The sequence below is a fragment of the Lolium perenne genome, chromosome 1, assembly GCF_019359855.2.
Source record: "Lolium perenne isolate Kyuss_39 chromosome 1, Kyuss_2.0, whole genome shotgun sequence".
Taxonomy (NCBI): Eukaryota; Viridiplantae; Streptophyta; class Magnoliopsida; order Poales; family Poaceae; genus Lolium; species Lolium perenne.
In genome coordinates, this window is record NC_067244.2 from 264222724 (window position 1) to 264239386 (window position 16663).

At 49.3% G+C, this 16663-nt stretch overlaps 1 protein-coding gene across 1 annotated transcript; it reads left to right on the forward strand.

Moving 5' to 3' along the window:
- Positions 1–7092: 7092 nt before the first annotated feature.
- Positions 7093–9252, forward strand: LOC127327820 (probable GABA transporter 2). Its single transcript, XM_051354619.2, has 4 exons — positions 7093–7775; positions 7887–7984; positions 8183–8369; positions 8463–9252. Exons 1-4 carry the CDS (start codon positions 7367–7369, stop codon positions 9218–9220), a joined length of 1452 nt encoding a protein of 483 aa, XP_051210579.1. The 5' UTR covers positions 7093–7366; the 3' UTR covers positions 9221–9252.
- The last annotated feature ends 7411 nt before the right edge of the window (positions 9253–16663 follow it).

Below are 16663 nucleotides of genomic sequence, written 5' to 3' on the forward strand. Positions count from 1 at the left end.
AAGAGGAAAGGGAATAAAAAACGAATCACTTTATTTTTACATCATCACATATACACACGCTGACGGCAGAACAAACGGTGTTAGACACGTGTTGGATAGGAAGCGCGTGCTCACCTACCCATGTGATCACCGAGCTTCATCCGTATGTTGGTAGCATGTCACCTCAGAAATTATCTTTTATCGTTTACCTACTCGAGGACGAGTAGGAACTAAGCTTGGGGATGCTGATACGTCTCCAACGTATCTATAATTTCCGATGTTCCATGCTTGTTTTATGACAATACCAACATGTTTTGTTCACACTTTATATCATTTTTATGCGTTTTCCGGAACTAACCTATTGACGAGATGCCGAGAGGCCAGTTGCTGTTTTCTGCTGTTTTTGGTTTCAGAAATCCTAGTAACGAAATATTCTCGGAATCGGACGAAATCAACGCCCAAGTTCCTATTTTCACCGGAAGCATCCAGAACACACGAGAACCGCCAGAGAAGGGGGACAGGGCCACCAAACCACACCCCGGCGCGGCCAGGGGGGGCCGCGCCCCCCTATGGTTTGGGCAGCCCGTGGCCCCTCCGACTCCGATTCTTCGCCTATTTAAGCCGTCGTGACCTAAAACTTCGACACCAATTGACGAAACTCCAGAAAGACTCCAGGGGCGCCGCCGCCATCGCGAAACTCCAATTCGGGGGACAGAACTCTGTTTCGGCACCCTGCCGGGACGGGGAATTGCCCCCGGAGCCATCTCCATCGCCGTCTCCACCGCCATCTTCACCGCCATCGCTGCCTCCATGATGAGGAGGGAGTAATCCACCCCCGAGGCTGAGGGCTCCGCTGTAGCTATGTGGTTCATCTCTCTCCCATGTACCTCAATACAATAATCTCATGAGCTGCTTTACATGATTGAGATTCATATGAGTTTGTATCACAATTTATCTATGTGCTACTCTAGCAATGTTATTAAAGTAGTTCTATTCCTCCTGCACGTGTGTAAAGGTGATAGTGTGTGCACCGTGTTAGTACTTGGTTTATGCTATGATCATGATCTCCTGTAGATTATGAAGTTAACTATTGCTATGATAATATTGATGTGATCTATTCCTCCTACATATGCATGAAGGTGACAGTGTGCATGCTATGTTAGTACTTGGTTTAGTTGTATTGATCTATCTTACACTATAAGGTTACTTAAATATGAACAAATTGTGGAGCTTGTTAACTCCGGCATTGAGGGTTCGTGTAATCCTACGCAATGCGTTCATCATCCAACAAGAGTGTAGAGTATGCATTTATCTATTCTGTTATGTGATCAATGTTGAGAGTGTCCACTAGTGAAAGTGTAATCCCTAGGCCTTGTTCCTAAATACTGCTGCGTTACTACTGCTTGTTCTTCGTTTCACCGTGTTACTACTGCTGCAATACTACCACCATCAACTACACGCCAGCAAGCTATTTTCTGGCACCGTTGCTACTGCTCATACTTATTCATACCACCTGTATTTCACTATCTCTTCGCCGAACTAGTGCACCTATTTGGTGTGTTGGGGACACAAGAGACTTCTTGCTTTGTGGTTGCAGGGTTGCATGAGAGGGATATCTTTGACCTCTTCCTCCCTGAGTTCGATAAACCTTGGGTGATCCACTTAAGGGAAAACTTGCTGCTGTTCTACAAACCTCTGCTCTTGGAGGCCCAACACTGTCTACAGGAAAAGGAGGGGGAAGTAGACATCAACAACCACGGAGTCCGTCCGTAGGTTTGCAAAATTGGTCATCCGGTTGTATGGTGATGTGTATCTTCGAGCACCCAACGAACAAGATACAAAGAAATTGATGGAGATGAATAAAAAATGGGATGACCGGGGATGCTTGGTAGTCTTGATTGCATGCATTGGACATGTAATAACTTGAATGATTTTATTATGTGTTTGAACCTACTATTCGGTGTTGTAATAATAATTAGAATGATTATTGTTTCTTTCAAACTGTTGTTGAGATGATGAAATTTGTGATATGTCATATGATAGTTTCAAGGGTTGGGGTTGGGGCAAATACTAGAACCCTCAAACCCAACCCTTATAAGGGTTGGGTTTGAGGGTTCTAGTCTTTGCCCCAGTTTTTCAACCCTCAAACGTGCCAAAAAATGCTCATTCTCAGCCCTTAAAACGGTTTGAGGGTTTGAGGGTTTAGGGGTACTACTAGTGATGCTCTTAGTCTGTTTACTACTCACTTGCCCTTGGTTTTTTGATACTACTCAATTTTGCCCTCTTCCTTCACAAACTCTCACAGACGCCCAACATTGCCCTGATTGGTCTAGCCCATGTCACGCGGATCGTGCCCGCCGACCGTTGATCTTATGATTTAACGGGCAGGATAACCCCTATCTCTCTCTGGTCGGGGCCACCACCCTCTCTCTCTGTCGGCGGTTAATTTCCATGCTCTATGTATGCTAAGGGCGGTTACCTAGTACGCTAAAGTTTGGTTTTCTGCATTATTTTTCACGAGCTAAATTATAAACTCTTTTAGGCATTATTTTTCACGCAAAAAATGATAAACCATCACCGATTTGTACTTTTCACGCAAAAAATGATACACCATCACCCATTTGTTGTAGTCATTACTTTTCACGCAAAAAATGATACACCATCACCAATTTGTTGTAGCCATTACTTTCCACGCAAAAAATAATACACCATCACCCATTTCTTGTAGCCATTACTTTCCACGCAAAAAATGATGAACAATCACCGATTTCTTGTAGCCATTACGGTAAAATGATAAACTATCATGAATTACCATTTCTTTTAGGCATTACTTTTCGCGGTAAAATGATAAACTATATCACGAAGTTCCATTTCCGTCAAGATAGTCCGCATTACTTTTTTGTTGAGATATACTCCCTCCATCCACAAATAAGTGTACTTTTAGCTTTTGTACTAAGTCAAATATTTTAAGTTTTGACCAACCCTAAATAAAAAAATAGCAACATATATGATGAGATTTTGGTATAATTTGAAACTACATTTCAAAACGAATCTCGGGATACTAAATTAGTGTCATAAATGCTACTACTTTTTCCTATATATGTGGTCAAAGTTTAAAAAGTTTGACTAAACACAAAACTTAGATGACTACCCCCACAACGGTCATGTTCTCCTTAATTTATTGTGTAAACCCCCACAACGGTCACCTCCTCCTTAATTTATTGTGTAAACCCCTACAACGGTCATCGCTCCCTTATAAACACCCACAACGGTCATCCCTTGTGTCAATAGGTTCTGCCTCTCTCTTCTTCGTTCACATACACTTGATCCATTGCCATGCCTTCCACGTCTCGGACGCGGACCGGAATGGAAGGGGAAGGGGCGGTCGGGGTGGTGGATCATCATCATTGCCACCACCTCCGTCAACACTGCCATTGATCATAGAGGAGTTCTTCACCGTCGTCTACGAAGACCCTTTGGTCAAGAAGGTACGTACGCGTTCCCACATATATGATGCATGTGATTAATTATGGGCATGTTCTAAAAAACCTTTAATTTCAAACGATCGGCGCTCGATCTCTTTGGAGGCACTCTCAAAAAAGTTTGCGGACTATCTTGACGGCCAGGAGCCAGCTAAGGTAGCAGCTGACTGTGGTCCTCGTCTCTGGACCGTGGAGGTCCTATTTGACGGTCAAGGCCGGATGTACCTCGACAAGGGCTGGGAGAATTTCGCCATCGCGCACGGTGTGGATTTCGGCTGCTTCGTACACTTCAAATATGAAGGCGATGATGTGCTCACAGTGAAGGTGTTCGACGGAACAATATGCAGGAAGTACTACTACTCAGACGACGAAGATACTGACGATGAAAGCGATCACGACGTGAAGCCATGCATCCATCCCCTTTAGATAAGGGGATTATGACCAAGAATATATATGTAGCTTCATATGCATCGATTTAGATATCTAGCTATTTTCCTATATATTATGCATTTAAAAAATTATATCGCAATTTTCACCATGATTCGAGCACCACAGCCTCCAAACGATGCCGATATTGGCATAGTCAGAACGGCTATGCTCGCCGCCACTGCTAGGTCACCGTCGGGAAGCACCATATTTAGCATAAGATTCACTTTAGATTAAGCTGCGAAAATAGTCACATGCCATTGGCTGAGGCGGCCCCACAGAGCGGCTCTATATGATATTCTCTAAATAAATAGATGACCCCAGCGGTCATTGGCTGCGGAGACCCCACAGAGCGGGAATATATGATTTTCTCTAAATAAATAGAAGACCCCACTGGTCATTGGCTGCGGCAGCCCCACAGAGCGGCAATATATGTCTTTTCCTGAAAAATTGACGACCCCACTGGTCATTGGCTGCGGCAGCCCCACAGAGCGGTTATATATATCTTTTCCTGAAAAATAGACGATCCCACTGGTCATTGGCTGCGGCAGCCCTATAGAGCGGCCCCATTTGTCATTGGCAGCACCGCGTATACAATCAGGAAATAAAACGGCCCACGTGTCAGCGATAGATGGATGGCTACCCGTCAGCACGAGACGGTAAGAGAGGAACTGCCCTCTGTGTAGCCCCACCCGTCAGATTAACGGTAACAGTAATGCCTCTGACCTGACGGCAATCCTCCCGTCTGAGCGTCTACGAGAGGTTTTAAACTAGAGGGAGGAGAAAACTGAGGAAAAGTTAAGAGGCTGGGGAAAACTGAGCACAACTAACGAACTAGGGGCACGAAAATAGAAATCCCTATATAAAATGCAGAAAAAATAATATTTAAAAATGTTAAAAAAATTCCAGATAAAATTTCGGCGTGTACTTATGGACATCCTATATTCACACACAAGTTTTCCGAGAAAACGAACACTTTATGTGATCTATATAAAAAAGTTAAAAAAATGTCCTATGAATAGTCATGTTTTGAACATTAAAATTTATCTTTTTTTACATGGGACGCAAAAAATATTATTTTTTTCCGAAAACTTGTGTACCTACATACAATGTCTAGATATACATGCACAATTTTATTTCAGAATTTTTTAATACTTTAAAATGTGTTTCCACATAGTGGGTTCATATACACCAGTGAGCCGAAATGAATATGTCCAAAATAGAGCTAGTTGTACATACGCCAGTACGTCAAATGAAAATTTTTAATAGCCAGGAAAAAACAAGGAAAAGATAAGCAGACGACGTCAGCTGAGCTTGTGTGGCACACAACCCCGCAGCCAGGAGCAGTGTATCTGATGCACAGTTAACGGAACCGGCGAGTTATCAGTTTCTCATTGAAAAGAAAGAACAAGCTTCGACGTGTTGACTTTTATCAGACGGTTTGTATTAAAAAACCTTTAATTTCAAACGATCGGCGCTCGATCTCTTTGCAGGCACTCCTAAAAAAGTTTGCGGACCATCTTGACGGCCAGGAGCCAGCTAAAGTGTATCTGCGAGCAGCTGACTGTGGTTCTCGTCTCTGGACCGTGGAGGTCCTATTTGACGGTCAAGGCCGTATGTACCTCGACAAGGGCTGAGAGAATTTCACCATCGCGCACGGTGTGGATTTCGGCTGCTTCGTACACTTCAAATATGAAGGCGATGATGTGCTCACAGTGAAGGTGTTCGACGGAACAATGTGCAGGAAGTACTACTACTCGGACGACGAAAATACTGACGATGAAAGCGACGACGACGTGAAGCCATGCATCCATCCCCTTTAGATAAGGGGATTATGACCAAGAATATATATGTAGCTTCATATGCATCGATTAAGAGATCTAACTATTTTCCTATATATTATGCATTTAAAAAATTATATCGCAATTTGCACCATGATTCGAGCACCACAGCCTCCAAACGATGCCGATATCGGCATGGTCAGAACGGCTATGCTCGCCGCCACTGCTAGGTCACAGTTGGGAAGCACCATGTTTAGTATAAGATTCACTTTAGATTAAGCTGCGAAAATAGTCACCTGCCATTGGCTGAGGCGGCCCCACAGAGCGGCTCTATATGATATTCTCTAAATAAATAGACGACCCCAGCGGTCATTGGCTGTGGAGGCCCCACAAAGCGGGAATATATGATTTTCTCTAAATAAATAGAAGACCCCACTGGTCCTTAGCTGCGCAGCCCCACGGAGTGGCAATATATATCTTTTACTGAAAAATAGACGACCCCACTGGTCATTAGCTGCGGTAGCCCCACAGAGCGGTTATATATATCTTTTCCTGAAAAATAGACGATCCCACTGGTCATTGGCTGCGGCAGCCCTATAGAGCGGCCCCATTTGTCATTGGCAGCACCGCCTATACAATCAGGAAATAAAACGGCCCACGCGTCAGCGATAGATGGATGGCTACCCGTCAGCACGAGACGGTCAGAGAGGAACTGCCCTCTGTGCAGCCCCACCCGTCAGATTAACGGTAACGGTAAGGCCTCTGACCTGACGGCAACCCTCCCGTCCGAGCGTCTACGAGAGGTTTCAAACTAGAGGAGGAGAAAACTAAGGAAAAGTTAAGAGGCTAGGGAAAACTGAGCACAACTAAAGAACTAGAGGCACGAAAATAGAAATCCCTATATAAAATGCAGAAAAAATAAAATTTAAAAATGTTAAAAAAGTTCCAGATAAAATTTCGCGTGTACTTATGGACATCCTATATTCGCACACAAGTTTTCCGAGAAAACGAACATTTTATGTGATCTATATAAGAAAGTTAAAAAAATGTCCTATGAATATTCATGTTTTGAACATTAAAATTTATCTTTTTTACATGGAACGAAAAAAATATTATTTTTTTCCAAAAAACTTGTGTACCAACATAGAATGTCTAGATATACATGCACAATATTATTTCATAATTTTTTAATACTTTAAAATGTGTTTCCACATAGTGGGTTCATATGCATCCGTGAGCCGAAATGAATATGTCCAAAATAGAGCTAGTTATACATACGCCACTACGTCAAATGAAAATTTTAAATAGCCAGGAAACAAACAAGAAAAAGATAAGCAGATGACGTCAGCTGAGTTTGTGTGGCACACAGCCCCGCAGCCAGGAGCAGTGTATCTAATAATAACGGAGCCGGCGAGTTATCAGTTTCTTCTCATTGAAAAGAAAGAACAAGCTTCGGCGTGTTGACTTTTATCAGACGGTTGGTATCTAGTGCTGGATCTGCTTCGGCGAGTTGCCTAGCTCGCTGCAAGGTCAAAGCTTCCGTCGATCGGCCAGCCTACGTAGTATTGCAATCCGGCAAGAATACAGGATGATCTCCACCTCCCAGATCCCTGGCAGCCATTAATCGCGCTCTTAATTGCACTCCATACATATACGCATGGTGCAAAGCTGATCGACCAGGAACCAAGAATCGATCCCATGGCCGGCCACACCCACACCGGATTGACCCCGTTCCTCGTCTCGCCGGCGAGCGGGCACGGCACGCCCACCTCTTCCTACGCCGGCTCCTGCTCCTATGCCGGCGACCACAAGGCGGCGGCGGCGGCGGCTGCGGAGGCGGGCGACGCCGGGGCGGCGTTCGTGCTGGAGTCCAAGGGGACGTGGTGGCACGCGGGGTTCCACCTCACGACGGCCATGGTCGGGCCGACGGTGCTGACGCTGCCGTACGCGCTCCGGGGAATGGGCTGGGGCGTGGGCCTCACGGCGCTCACCGCAGTCGCCGCCGTGACCTTCTACACCTACTACCTCATGTCCAGGGTGCTCGACCACTGCGAGGCCGCCGGCCGCCGCCACATCCGCTTCCGGGAGCTCGCCGCCGATGTGCTCGGTATGTACCATACCATAACTATTGTGTAGTACTAATTAATATATGTGCCGATTAATTTAGCAGCATGGTTAATCCGCGGTGATTAAGATTGTATACTGTGTATCTTGGTAGGATCTGGGTGGGTGTTCTACCTGGTTGTCACCGTGCAGACTATAATCAACGCCGGGATCACCATCGGCAGCATCTTGATCGCCGGCAACTGCCTGCAGGTACAGACATACTTAACCACACATGGTTTAATTTTCAGAAACTCATATGTACGTACTCCGTAGTTCCTTAGAAATTAGGTCCTATGAACTTAATTTGGCATCCATTTGTAACTTTTCCAAACATATGGGACATGTACCCAGAGTCCAAGGCTGCTAGCTTAATTGGCCCGCCGTATTTATGCGATCTTTCTTTCGCAGATTATGTACTCGAGTCTGACGCCAGATGGCCCGTTGAAGCTGTACCATTTCATCATGATCGTCGCCGTCGTGCTGGCTCTGTTCTCGCAGATGCCGTCGTTCCACTCGCTGCGCTACATCAACCTCGGCTCACTGCTCCTCTGCTTCGGCTACACTATCCTCGTCTCCGGCGCTTGCATCCGGGCAGGTACACATTCACAATGACGATGGCAATACTTGGTGCTTCCTAAAAAAGATAGAAAGAAATATCGGGTCGATGTTAAATCTTGATTTTTGATAGGCATGTCGAGCGACGCTCCTGTGAAGGATTACTCATTGAGTCCGTCCAACTCCGGGAAGACCTTCGACGCATTCCTCTCCATCTCCATCCTAGCCACCGTGTTCGGCAACGGCATCCTACCGGAGATCCAGGCCACGCTGGCGCCACCGGCGGCCGGGAAGATGGTGAAGGCGCTGACGATGTGCTACGCCGTGGCCTTCTTCACATTCTACCTATCGGCCATCTCCGGCTACTGGGCCTTCGGCAACGCGGTGCAGTCCAACGCCCTGCAGAGCCTGATGCCGGACGAGGGGCCCTCGCTGGCGCCGACGTGGCTGCTCGGCCTCTCGGTGGTGCTCGTCCTCCTCCAGCTTCTGGCCATCGCGCTGGTGTACTCGCAGGTGGCGTACGAGATCATGGAGAAGAGGTCGGCGGACGCGGCCCACGGGAGGTTCTCGCGGCGGAACCTGGTGCCGCGCGTGGCGCTGCGGACCGGGTACGTGGCGGCGTGCGCGTTCGTGGCGGCGGCGCTGCCGTTCTTTGGCGATATCGTTGGCGTGGTCGGTGCCGTCGGGTTCATCCCGCTCGACTTTGTGCTCCCCGTCGTCATGTACAACGTGGCGCTCGCCCCGCCTAAGAGGTCCCTGGTGTATGTAGCCCATGTGGTGATCGTCTTCGTGTTTACTGCCGTCGGGGTCATTGGCGCCGTCGCGTCCGTGAGGAAGCTCGTGCTCGACGCCGGGCAGTTCAAGCCGTTTAGCGGTCACGTCGTTGACTGAATTTGAAACTATGTTAGGGTCGTGTAATGCAATCGCGCGCGTCCGTACATGAAGTTAAGGCTGGACGGAGGACGTACGAACACAGGGGCGGGTGCAGCCTGTTAAGGCTGGACGGAGGACGTACGAACACAGGGGGCGGGTGCGCGCCCAAGAGTCCCTAGCTCGCAGCCTGTTTGCAGGTCCATTCGCGCGCGCGCGCTCGTTTGGTTGACCAAAAAGCCTGGAACCAAAAAGCGCCCACACCACACGTCGGCGTGACACCTCGTGCGTGCGTATTCCGCTCCCTCTAGATCGATCGGATTAACCGGCGCGCCTGGCATGGAATTAATTAATTAGCAGCCGGCCGCAGTCTCTCCATTTCCGCTTTTATGCGCATGCAAGTGTGAAACGGAGGAAAAGGTGGGCAATTCAGTTTGGATGCGCTGAGTAATGGGTGGGCCTAAGGCCAATCGTGTTTGGACTCTCCAATTAAACGGCAGAATCAGCCACAATAGTCTAGTCTAGTAGTACTGTACGTTTTATTCTTCCAATCAACGATTTCTTTGGTTCAAGCAATTTTTCATGCACCCGGCCTGTAAATTAATCTAATCCGGAGGGAGTAACTAATTAACACGTACATGCCCGGCCGGCCGCATATATCTACTATCTGCTACTCTCCATCACGTACTACCTCTATATAGTCTCCATGAATGATCTAGCGTCGTGAGCTACTACTTCCTTCACGTACGTGGCCGTGTCGTTGATTCATTAATTCCGCTCTACGACTCACAATTAGTCAGCTACTAGTAGTACCACTCCACCCTACTCTACACACGCCTATGGTAGTACTACTACTACGTAGTGTGTGTGTGTCACCCTGGCTGCCATCACGCCTCACAATTAAGTGGACTCCTTTTTTTTTTTTTTTTTTTTTCTTCTTCTTCCCGGGCGCGCGCGCTTCGATTCTGGTGCATGCGAGCTGATTCTGATGACGCGAAACGTGTACAGTGCTGTTTGGCTCCGCCGTGTGCAAAATACGAAATTAATTAATTCATTAATGGGTTTTCTCTCTACTTTCTTCCATGGGAACGCGCATCATTCGGTTGCTCCGATCCACCACAACTCATCCATCCCCCACTTCACTTAATTTGCACCTAATTAACCACTATTAATTTCGCGCATGCCCAAGCAGTACTCCAATTTGTTTGCTTCAACAATAAATAAATACTACTATACTCCTACTCAGTTTTCTTTACATAAAAACGAGACGCTCTACATACTACAGTACTACATCCTTATCTCAAGAATTATTTAGACACAAGTTCAAAATTAACGAAGTACAACCTAGCAGGCAACTCATATATTTTTTAGTATGTACATGTTGTTGGTCATTCCCTTCGTCGCTTCAAAGGAAGAGCTTCTAGAAACCTGCACTAGAGCCTTCTTCTCGCCCTCGCCATCTTCACTACAATGAATGAGCATCCAAAAACCTAAACCATAGGCTTCTGATCATCGTCTCTATTGATGCTATCGTAGTGCATGCGACATGATGTGTCGTCATCGCCTTCCCACAAGAAGTTCACCAAGCAGCCGACCTCCAGGTTCTGGGCGCGGGCCGAAATTCTCCCAACAAATGTGGACAAACATCTAGCCTTCGCCGTCGAATAGGACCTCGACATGCATGACAAAAGCAAAAAAAAAAAAAAAACGCAGCTTGCTCCCACAGGTGCATCCCGACCGGCCAGAAATTGCATGAACTTCTTCGGGAGCCTCTTTGGGCCGAAAGAGTCCTCGTTGATGAGGACGACAAACTCAAATAACTTGTCATGGAAGCAACCCATATCCTCCTCCTTCAGCGACGACAAGTGTTCATACGGTGGGGATCCTACACCGTAGCCCCTGCCTTAGCGGCCTCAGTGGCCTCGGCCGCGACCGTGGCCCCTAGAACATGCCATGGATTGCGTGAGAGAGAGAAGGTGGAGGGCGGCGCTAAGGTTTGTGTGAGAAGGAGCTGGTGCCAAATCACCCTGTTTTATACCCAGAGACATGCGTGGAAGTGGTGGTGTGCATCAAGGCCGACATGCATGGCTAGGGCATTTATTTTGCGTGGTCGGAGGTTGGTGGGCGGTTGCAGCATTAATCTCCAGCGCCCTCGAAAGTGGAGCCACCATAGAATGACATCACTTGTTTGACCCGCATGGCCAATGCTTATGCTGCGGCTGCCAAGCGGGTCCTCGGGATTTCATTCGACGTGGAGCGAGGAGCCGATCGACGCCCCACGCGAAAGAACCGGCACGGGGTTGCCGACCTTCGGAGGCACTTAACACATGCACTCGCCCGAAGGGATGACATCAATTGATTCGAGCACTCCTTGCTGCAACTTGAATGCAGGCAGGTTTCTTATCTCCAAGAGAAAAAGAAAAGAAAATGTAAGAAACGAAAAGAAAACGACTACTCTTACCGATTCTTTCTCCATTATAATTCGCGCAACGCGCGCTTGGAAATTGGCGTTCGTGCGGATTGGTTGCGATGACGACCCAACAATATTCGGCACATAGTACGGTGCGAGGGTCTTTTTCTCTCTCCAGAAAATGCCACCACCTGTTTGGCTCCACCAAACAAGGACTTGATTAATGGTTTTGCTCTGTTTGTTCTCTGTTTATGAATCATTCGGAATTTGCTTGGCACTTCTGGTTCGACCGTGCGTGCGTGCCTGCCTTGTGTACGTGCTCGGTGCTCCACCACCACCACAGCTGATCGATCCATCCACCCCGCCCGGCCGCTTCACTTTTGCACCTAATTAACCAAGGCTACACGTACTAGTACCAAACTCCAACGCGTGCGCGTCGATCATGACTAGTCCGAATCAATGTGCCCTGACCGTCCCACACAACAGGACATGAACGGTCGATTTTCTTTTTCTTAATTTACTTTGAAATGGAACGATCGCAGTCTTCTGTTACGACACGGAATCAAAGGAACAACGCTACGGAGATAATAAAAAAAAACACGATTTCGACTCTGCCCTCCTCCCGTTCTCACTCCTCACGTGTACCACCACCCCCATTTCCGTCCTAGCGATGCCAACATCGTTGTCTGATTTCGGCCAGTTCCGGCAAGGCCTAAAGCTGCTGAGCCCCCTCACCGACACCAACGACTACAAGGCGTAGAACCGCGTCGATCTGTAGCCCGTCCGACGAACCCTAGCCTGCAATGGCGGAGCTCTGTTGTGTCAAACTGGGCTGTGGCCCGCACACCTCAGTCCAAAACACCAAAGAGACAAGAGAAAAATTAGTCTCTTCTTTGGGCTGGCCCATCCAACAATTTGGCTGGAGCTCCGCTAGTGCTAACCCAGCGCTCGATTTTGGCTACCCAATTCCCTATGCAGCCCGCTGAAAAGCACACCGACCGGGCTCCCAACGGGCTCCCAACGCCGCCCTTCTGCCCCACATCAGAATCCCCTTCTCCGGTGGGAGCAAGCATGGCGACGTGATGGTGAAGCTTGGTGAGGGCCACGACCGATGGGAGGAACGAGGCCAGCAGAAGCTCACGCTGGCGCAAGACATGCAGGGGGACGAGCAGTTGGTCGCCTCCCCGACCTTCTACTACCGCCGTTCATGGTGAGATCATTTTCGGTGACTTCCTCGACCACCTCATCGAGATACTGCTAGCACTGACGTCCGTGACATCCTGCCGGTGCAAGCCACATCCCAACATGAACCAACGCCCCATCAAAGGAACAACGGTATGGGAAACGCACAAAACACACACACGGGTTCGACTCTATACTCGCTCGCGTCCTCACTTCTCAGTAGCACCAGCACATCAATCTCCTCCTAGCGCCGCCATAGTTGTTTCCTGATTTCGGCTAGCTCCGGCGAGGCCTCGCATTGTTGAGCCCCTCACCGACACCACATCCTCCTTCTCAACCGACTAAATGGTGTGTAGAGCCATCGATCTTCAGCCCGCCCGACCCACCACCCAACCCATCCATTGAGGGGAGGCGTGGAGGACGAGCAGTTGGTCGCCCCCCGGACCTTCTAATGTCGTCGTTCATGGGGATCCCCTATCGGAAACTTCCCCGGCGTACGGCATGTTGCCGTCGTTCATGGGGAGCCCCTACCGGCGATTTCCTCAACCACCTCCCCGATATGCTGTCGGATTGACGTCCTCGATATCCTGCTAGTGCAGGCCACACCCCAACATGCTACACCCGAGTGTGCTCATTCTTCCCCTACCACATCTATTATATTTCTAAACGCCGTTTTTCATGGAGGGATCATCGACTACGTCCCACACAAGTAGACCGACCTCCACCTCAAGAAGGCACCACTAGAAGGGTAAAAAAGGAGGGACAATGTCAACTAGCCAGCTCGAGGAAGGCCCACGCCTCCGCCTGGGCGTCCTCCTGGGCCTTCCTGGCCGCCTCCTCCAGCGCGAAGGCTCGCAGCGTCTCGGCGAGGTGCGGCCATTTGGCCAGCTCGTCGAGGTCGCACTGCTCGCGGGACGCCGTGAGCGCCGCCTGCAGCTCCGGGTCGTCCTCGTCCTCCTGCTGCTGGGCCTGCGGCAGGGGCTGCGGCTGGGGCTCGTCGATGTACAGCCCGCCGGGCGGCGGCCTGCCCGCCTTGCGGGTGTGCGCGGCTGCGCGCGAGGCCGCGCCGTCGCCGACGTGAAGCACGTGTGCCGACGCGCATCGTGCTCCATCTCGAACCACAAGTCCCAGTTGGGACTTGCGTCGCCGTACGCGGGGTCATCCCGGAGGTCCACCGGCAGCTGCGCGCGGCGCCTCCGGATCTCCGCGACGCGGGCGCGGCCGGACGTCGGGATGGGCGGCACCGGAACCCGATCCGGGCTCGGGTGCCAGCCGTGGGGGAGGTGAACGTCCCCCCACGGCATTGGGACGCCGGCGTCCCAGAACATCTGCGCCACCGCTACGGTGACGTAGATCCGGTCGCGTCTGGGCGTCGCCGGTGGCCCCATTGCGAACGCCGGCGGCGCGGCTGGCCGGCTGCTGCCGGCCTCGTGGTCGTTGGCGGACGGCTCGAACTCGCGCTTCGGGGCCATGGCGGCGCGGAAGCTTCGAGCTCGCGCGTGCGGCCGGAGTGGAGAGAGTTGGGACGGGATAGGGACAGTCCCCTTCCCCAGTCCACATTTAATAGGACTGGGGCACCGACAGGTGGGCCAGCCACGCGGACGAGGCGGACACGCGAGGACGCCGCGTGACATCCGCGGCCACGCAAACCCGGACCAGATTTGGGCCGGATTTGCGTCGTTCTGGACTCCGCGGCCGTCCGCTTTTGCGATGTGTCCCCGCGTTGGGCCGCGTTTTTGTCCGGCTCGACCCAAACGGACGCGCGGGCGCGATTTGGGTCGCGCGGTTGGAGATGCCCTAAGCTACCCATTCTGTAGTCCAGACGAGTGTGAGTGCTATTGAGAATGGCACGAAGGACGTGTGCATGTACTATGTATTCGTTTGTCTATAGAGCACGTACTACATGGCATGCATAATGATTAATGAAGCCTATGAAAATAATTAATTACTCCTATTTTTTAATAGTTTGAGCACAAATTCTAAGGTGGGATCGAAGCTCACGCCCAGCCGTAGCGCAGTAAAGTAAAAATCTTGTTTTCGAGGGAACCCAAAAGTAAAATCTGGAGACGGGGAAACTCTTTTCAGCATTTCAATTCAAAGTTAACCCGAAAACCCCGCAGACCATCATCTCGTCCCAGAAGGCAACCAAGCGACACCACCTCCTCCCTCTTCTCTTTTCTCGGGGTGCGATCCTCCTTTGCGCCACCGTCGCCGGCCGGCTCACGCTATCCCCGGTGACCCCACGTGTTCCAGACCACCCTCCCGACGCCACCTCCTCCTCCTTCATCGATTTCATAGCCGGGAACCGTCGATTCGCCACGCTGCCGGCCGACGAACCCTAGCCGTCCAAGATCACGTCTTGCGCGTGCTCCTCCGGTGGGCGGTGCCTTGGCCGTCAGACGCGACGCTGGTGCTCAGATTGAGCCATCTCCAAGCACGGCCGAGCAAGTTCCCCGGTGGGCGAGAGCGCCAACGTCATGCTTCTCGACGTCCTCGGGGTCGAAACCCAGGTAGCAGCACGCTCCCAACTCCGGCCTGCGGTTTGCCCTGTTTAAGTGTTTATCCGTCTATTTGCTTCAAGAATTTGACACACGGGTGTCTATTCCAGGTGTTCAAAGGGATCAAAATGGTGCAGTATCGACTCTACTACTACTACTCCCCTACAGGGATTTGATTGCAGCAGCAGCAGCTCGTTGCAGAGTAAGAGCACTACTCAACCACACTTTCAATCTGTATGAATGATCTGCCTATTGTGTATCTTCCGTGACAGTGCAGTTGCAGTTCGACTTCAGTTCTATAGCTTGTCTTATTGATGAATGAATCTGTCATTCAGATCCGTAGATAGTCTCTTGAGTTCGCTATGTGTAGTAGGTGTTTGAGTTTGCTAACTGTAATTCTACTTTTAGGAAGTATAAGGAAACATCAAAGATTTGCAATCAGTTTTGACGAGGATGCTCCATATGATTACTGATCTGTTATTGTGTACGTGAAGCACCGATACGGCGGGACCAATATGGCGACACGGGTACAGCGATACAGGATACGGCAATTTCAGAAAATAGCGATACAGCAAGTACATATGTTGAACTTCTAGTTTGAATTTGCTTGTCCATGCTGCAACTAATGTTGATCTATTTCAGATACTTTCAGCATTTGCCACTGATAGGTGTTTGCAGAGGTTCTCTTTGGGACGCTTTGAAGTCCTAGGTGATGATTTTTTGAAGTACGTACTTCAATACTTTATTTCATATTAACGACTTGATGAAGTGTCTGTTCAAGAAATAATAATGCATAAATCTTAACTTTAAACAATCTTGAATGGATTATGTTACATCTTCGTTCTCTTGTTCCTGTTCCCAAGGTTTAGTAAACTAAGCAGATTTTTTTCCAACAGAGAATTTCTAGTACCCGATGGTGTGGAAAGCTAGTAGGCAAACGATGGATTCAAATGGAGGCGTGGTTCTTCAGCTGATCGTCAAATCCTGGTGTTTTTGTAAGTGTCCGATGGATTCAAAAGAGGGGGAGAAGAAAAGAAGGATTGGTTGTGCATAAATTTGGTTGCATGATTACCATGGCGTCGATGCAATTCATTCTTCTCCTAACGTGAACCTAGGGAGCTACCAGATTAGATCGATCTTGTTTTTCTGTTTCTTTCTATTCAGTATGTTATTACAAGCTGCTCACGATCCATCACTATCTAACTAGCTTAATTACCCACCAGTATAAATCATGCATCCATCCCAAACATGTGTGCGTACACATGCATAAGGCACTGGTACAGTACAACTTGATGCAACAACTCGCATGGAGGAGTGTTCGTTCACGCTTAATGTGCGGATCTAGCTGCTACATACTAACGATATCAGTTGATA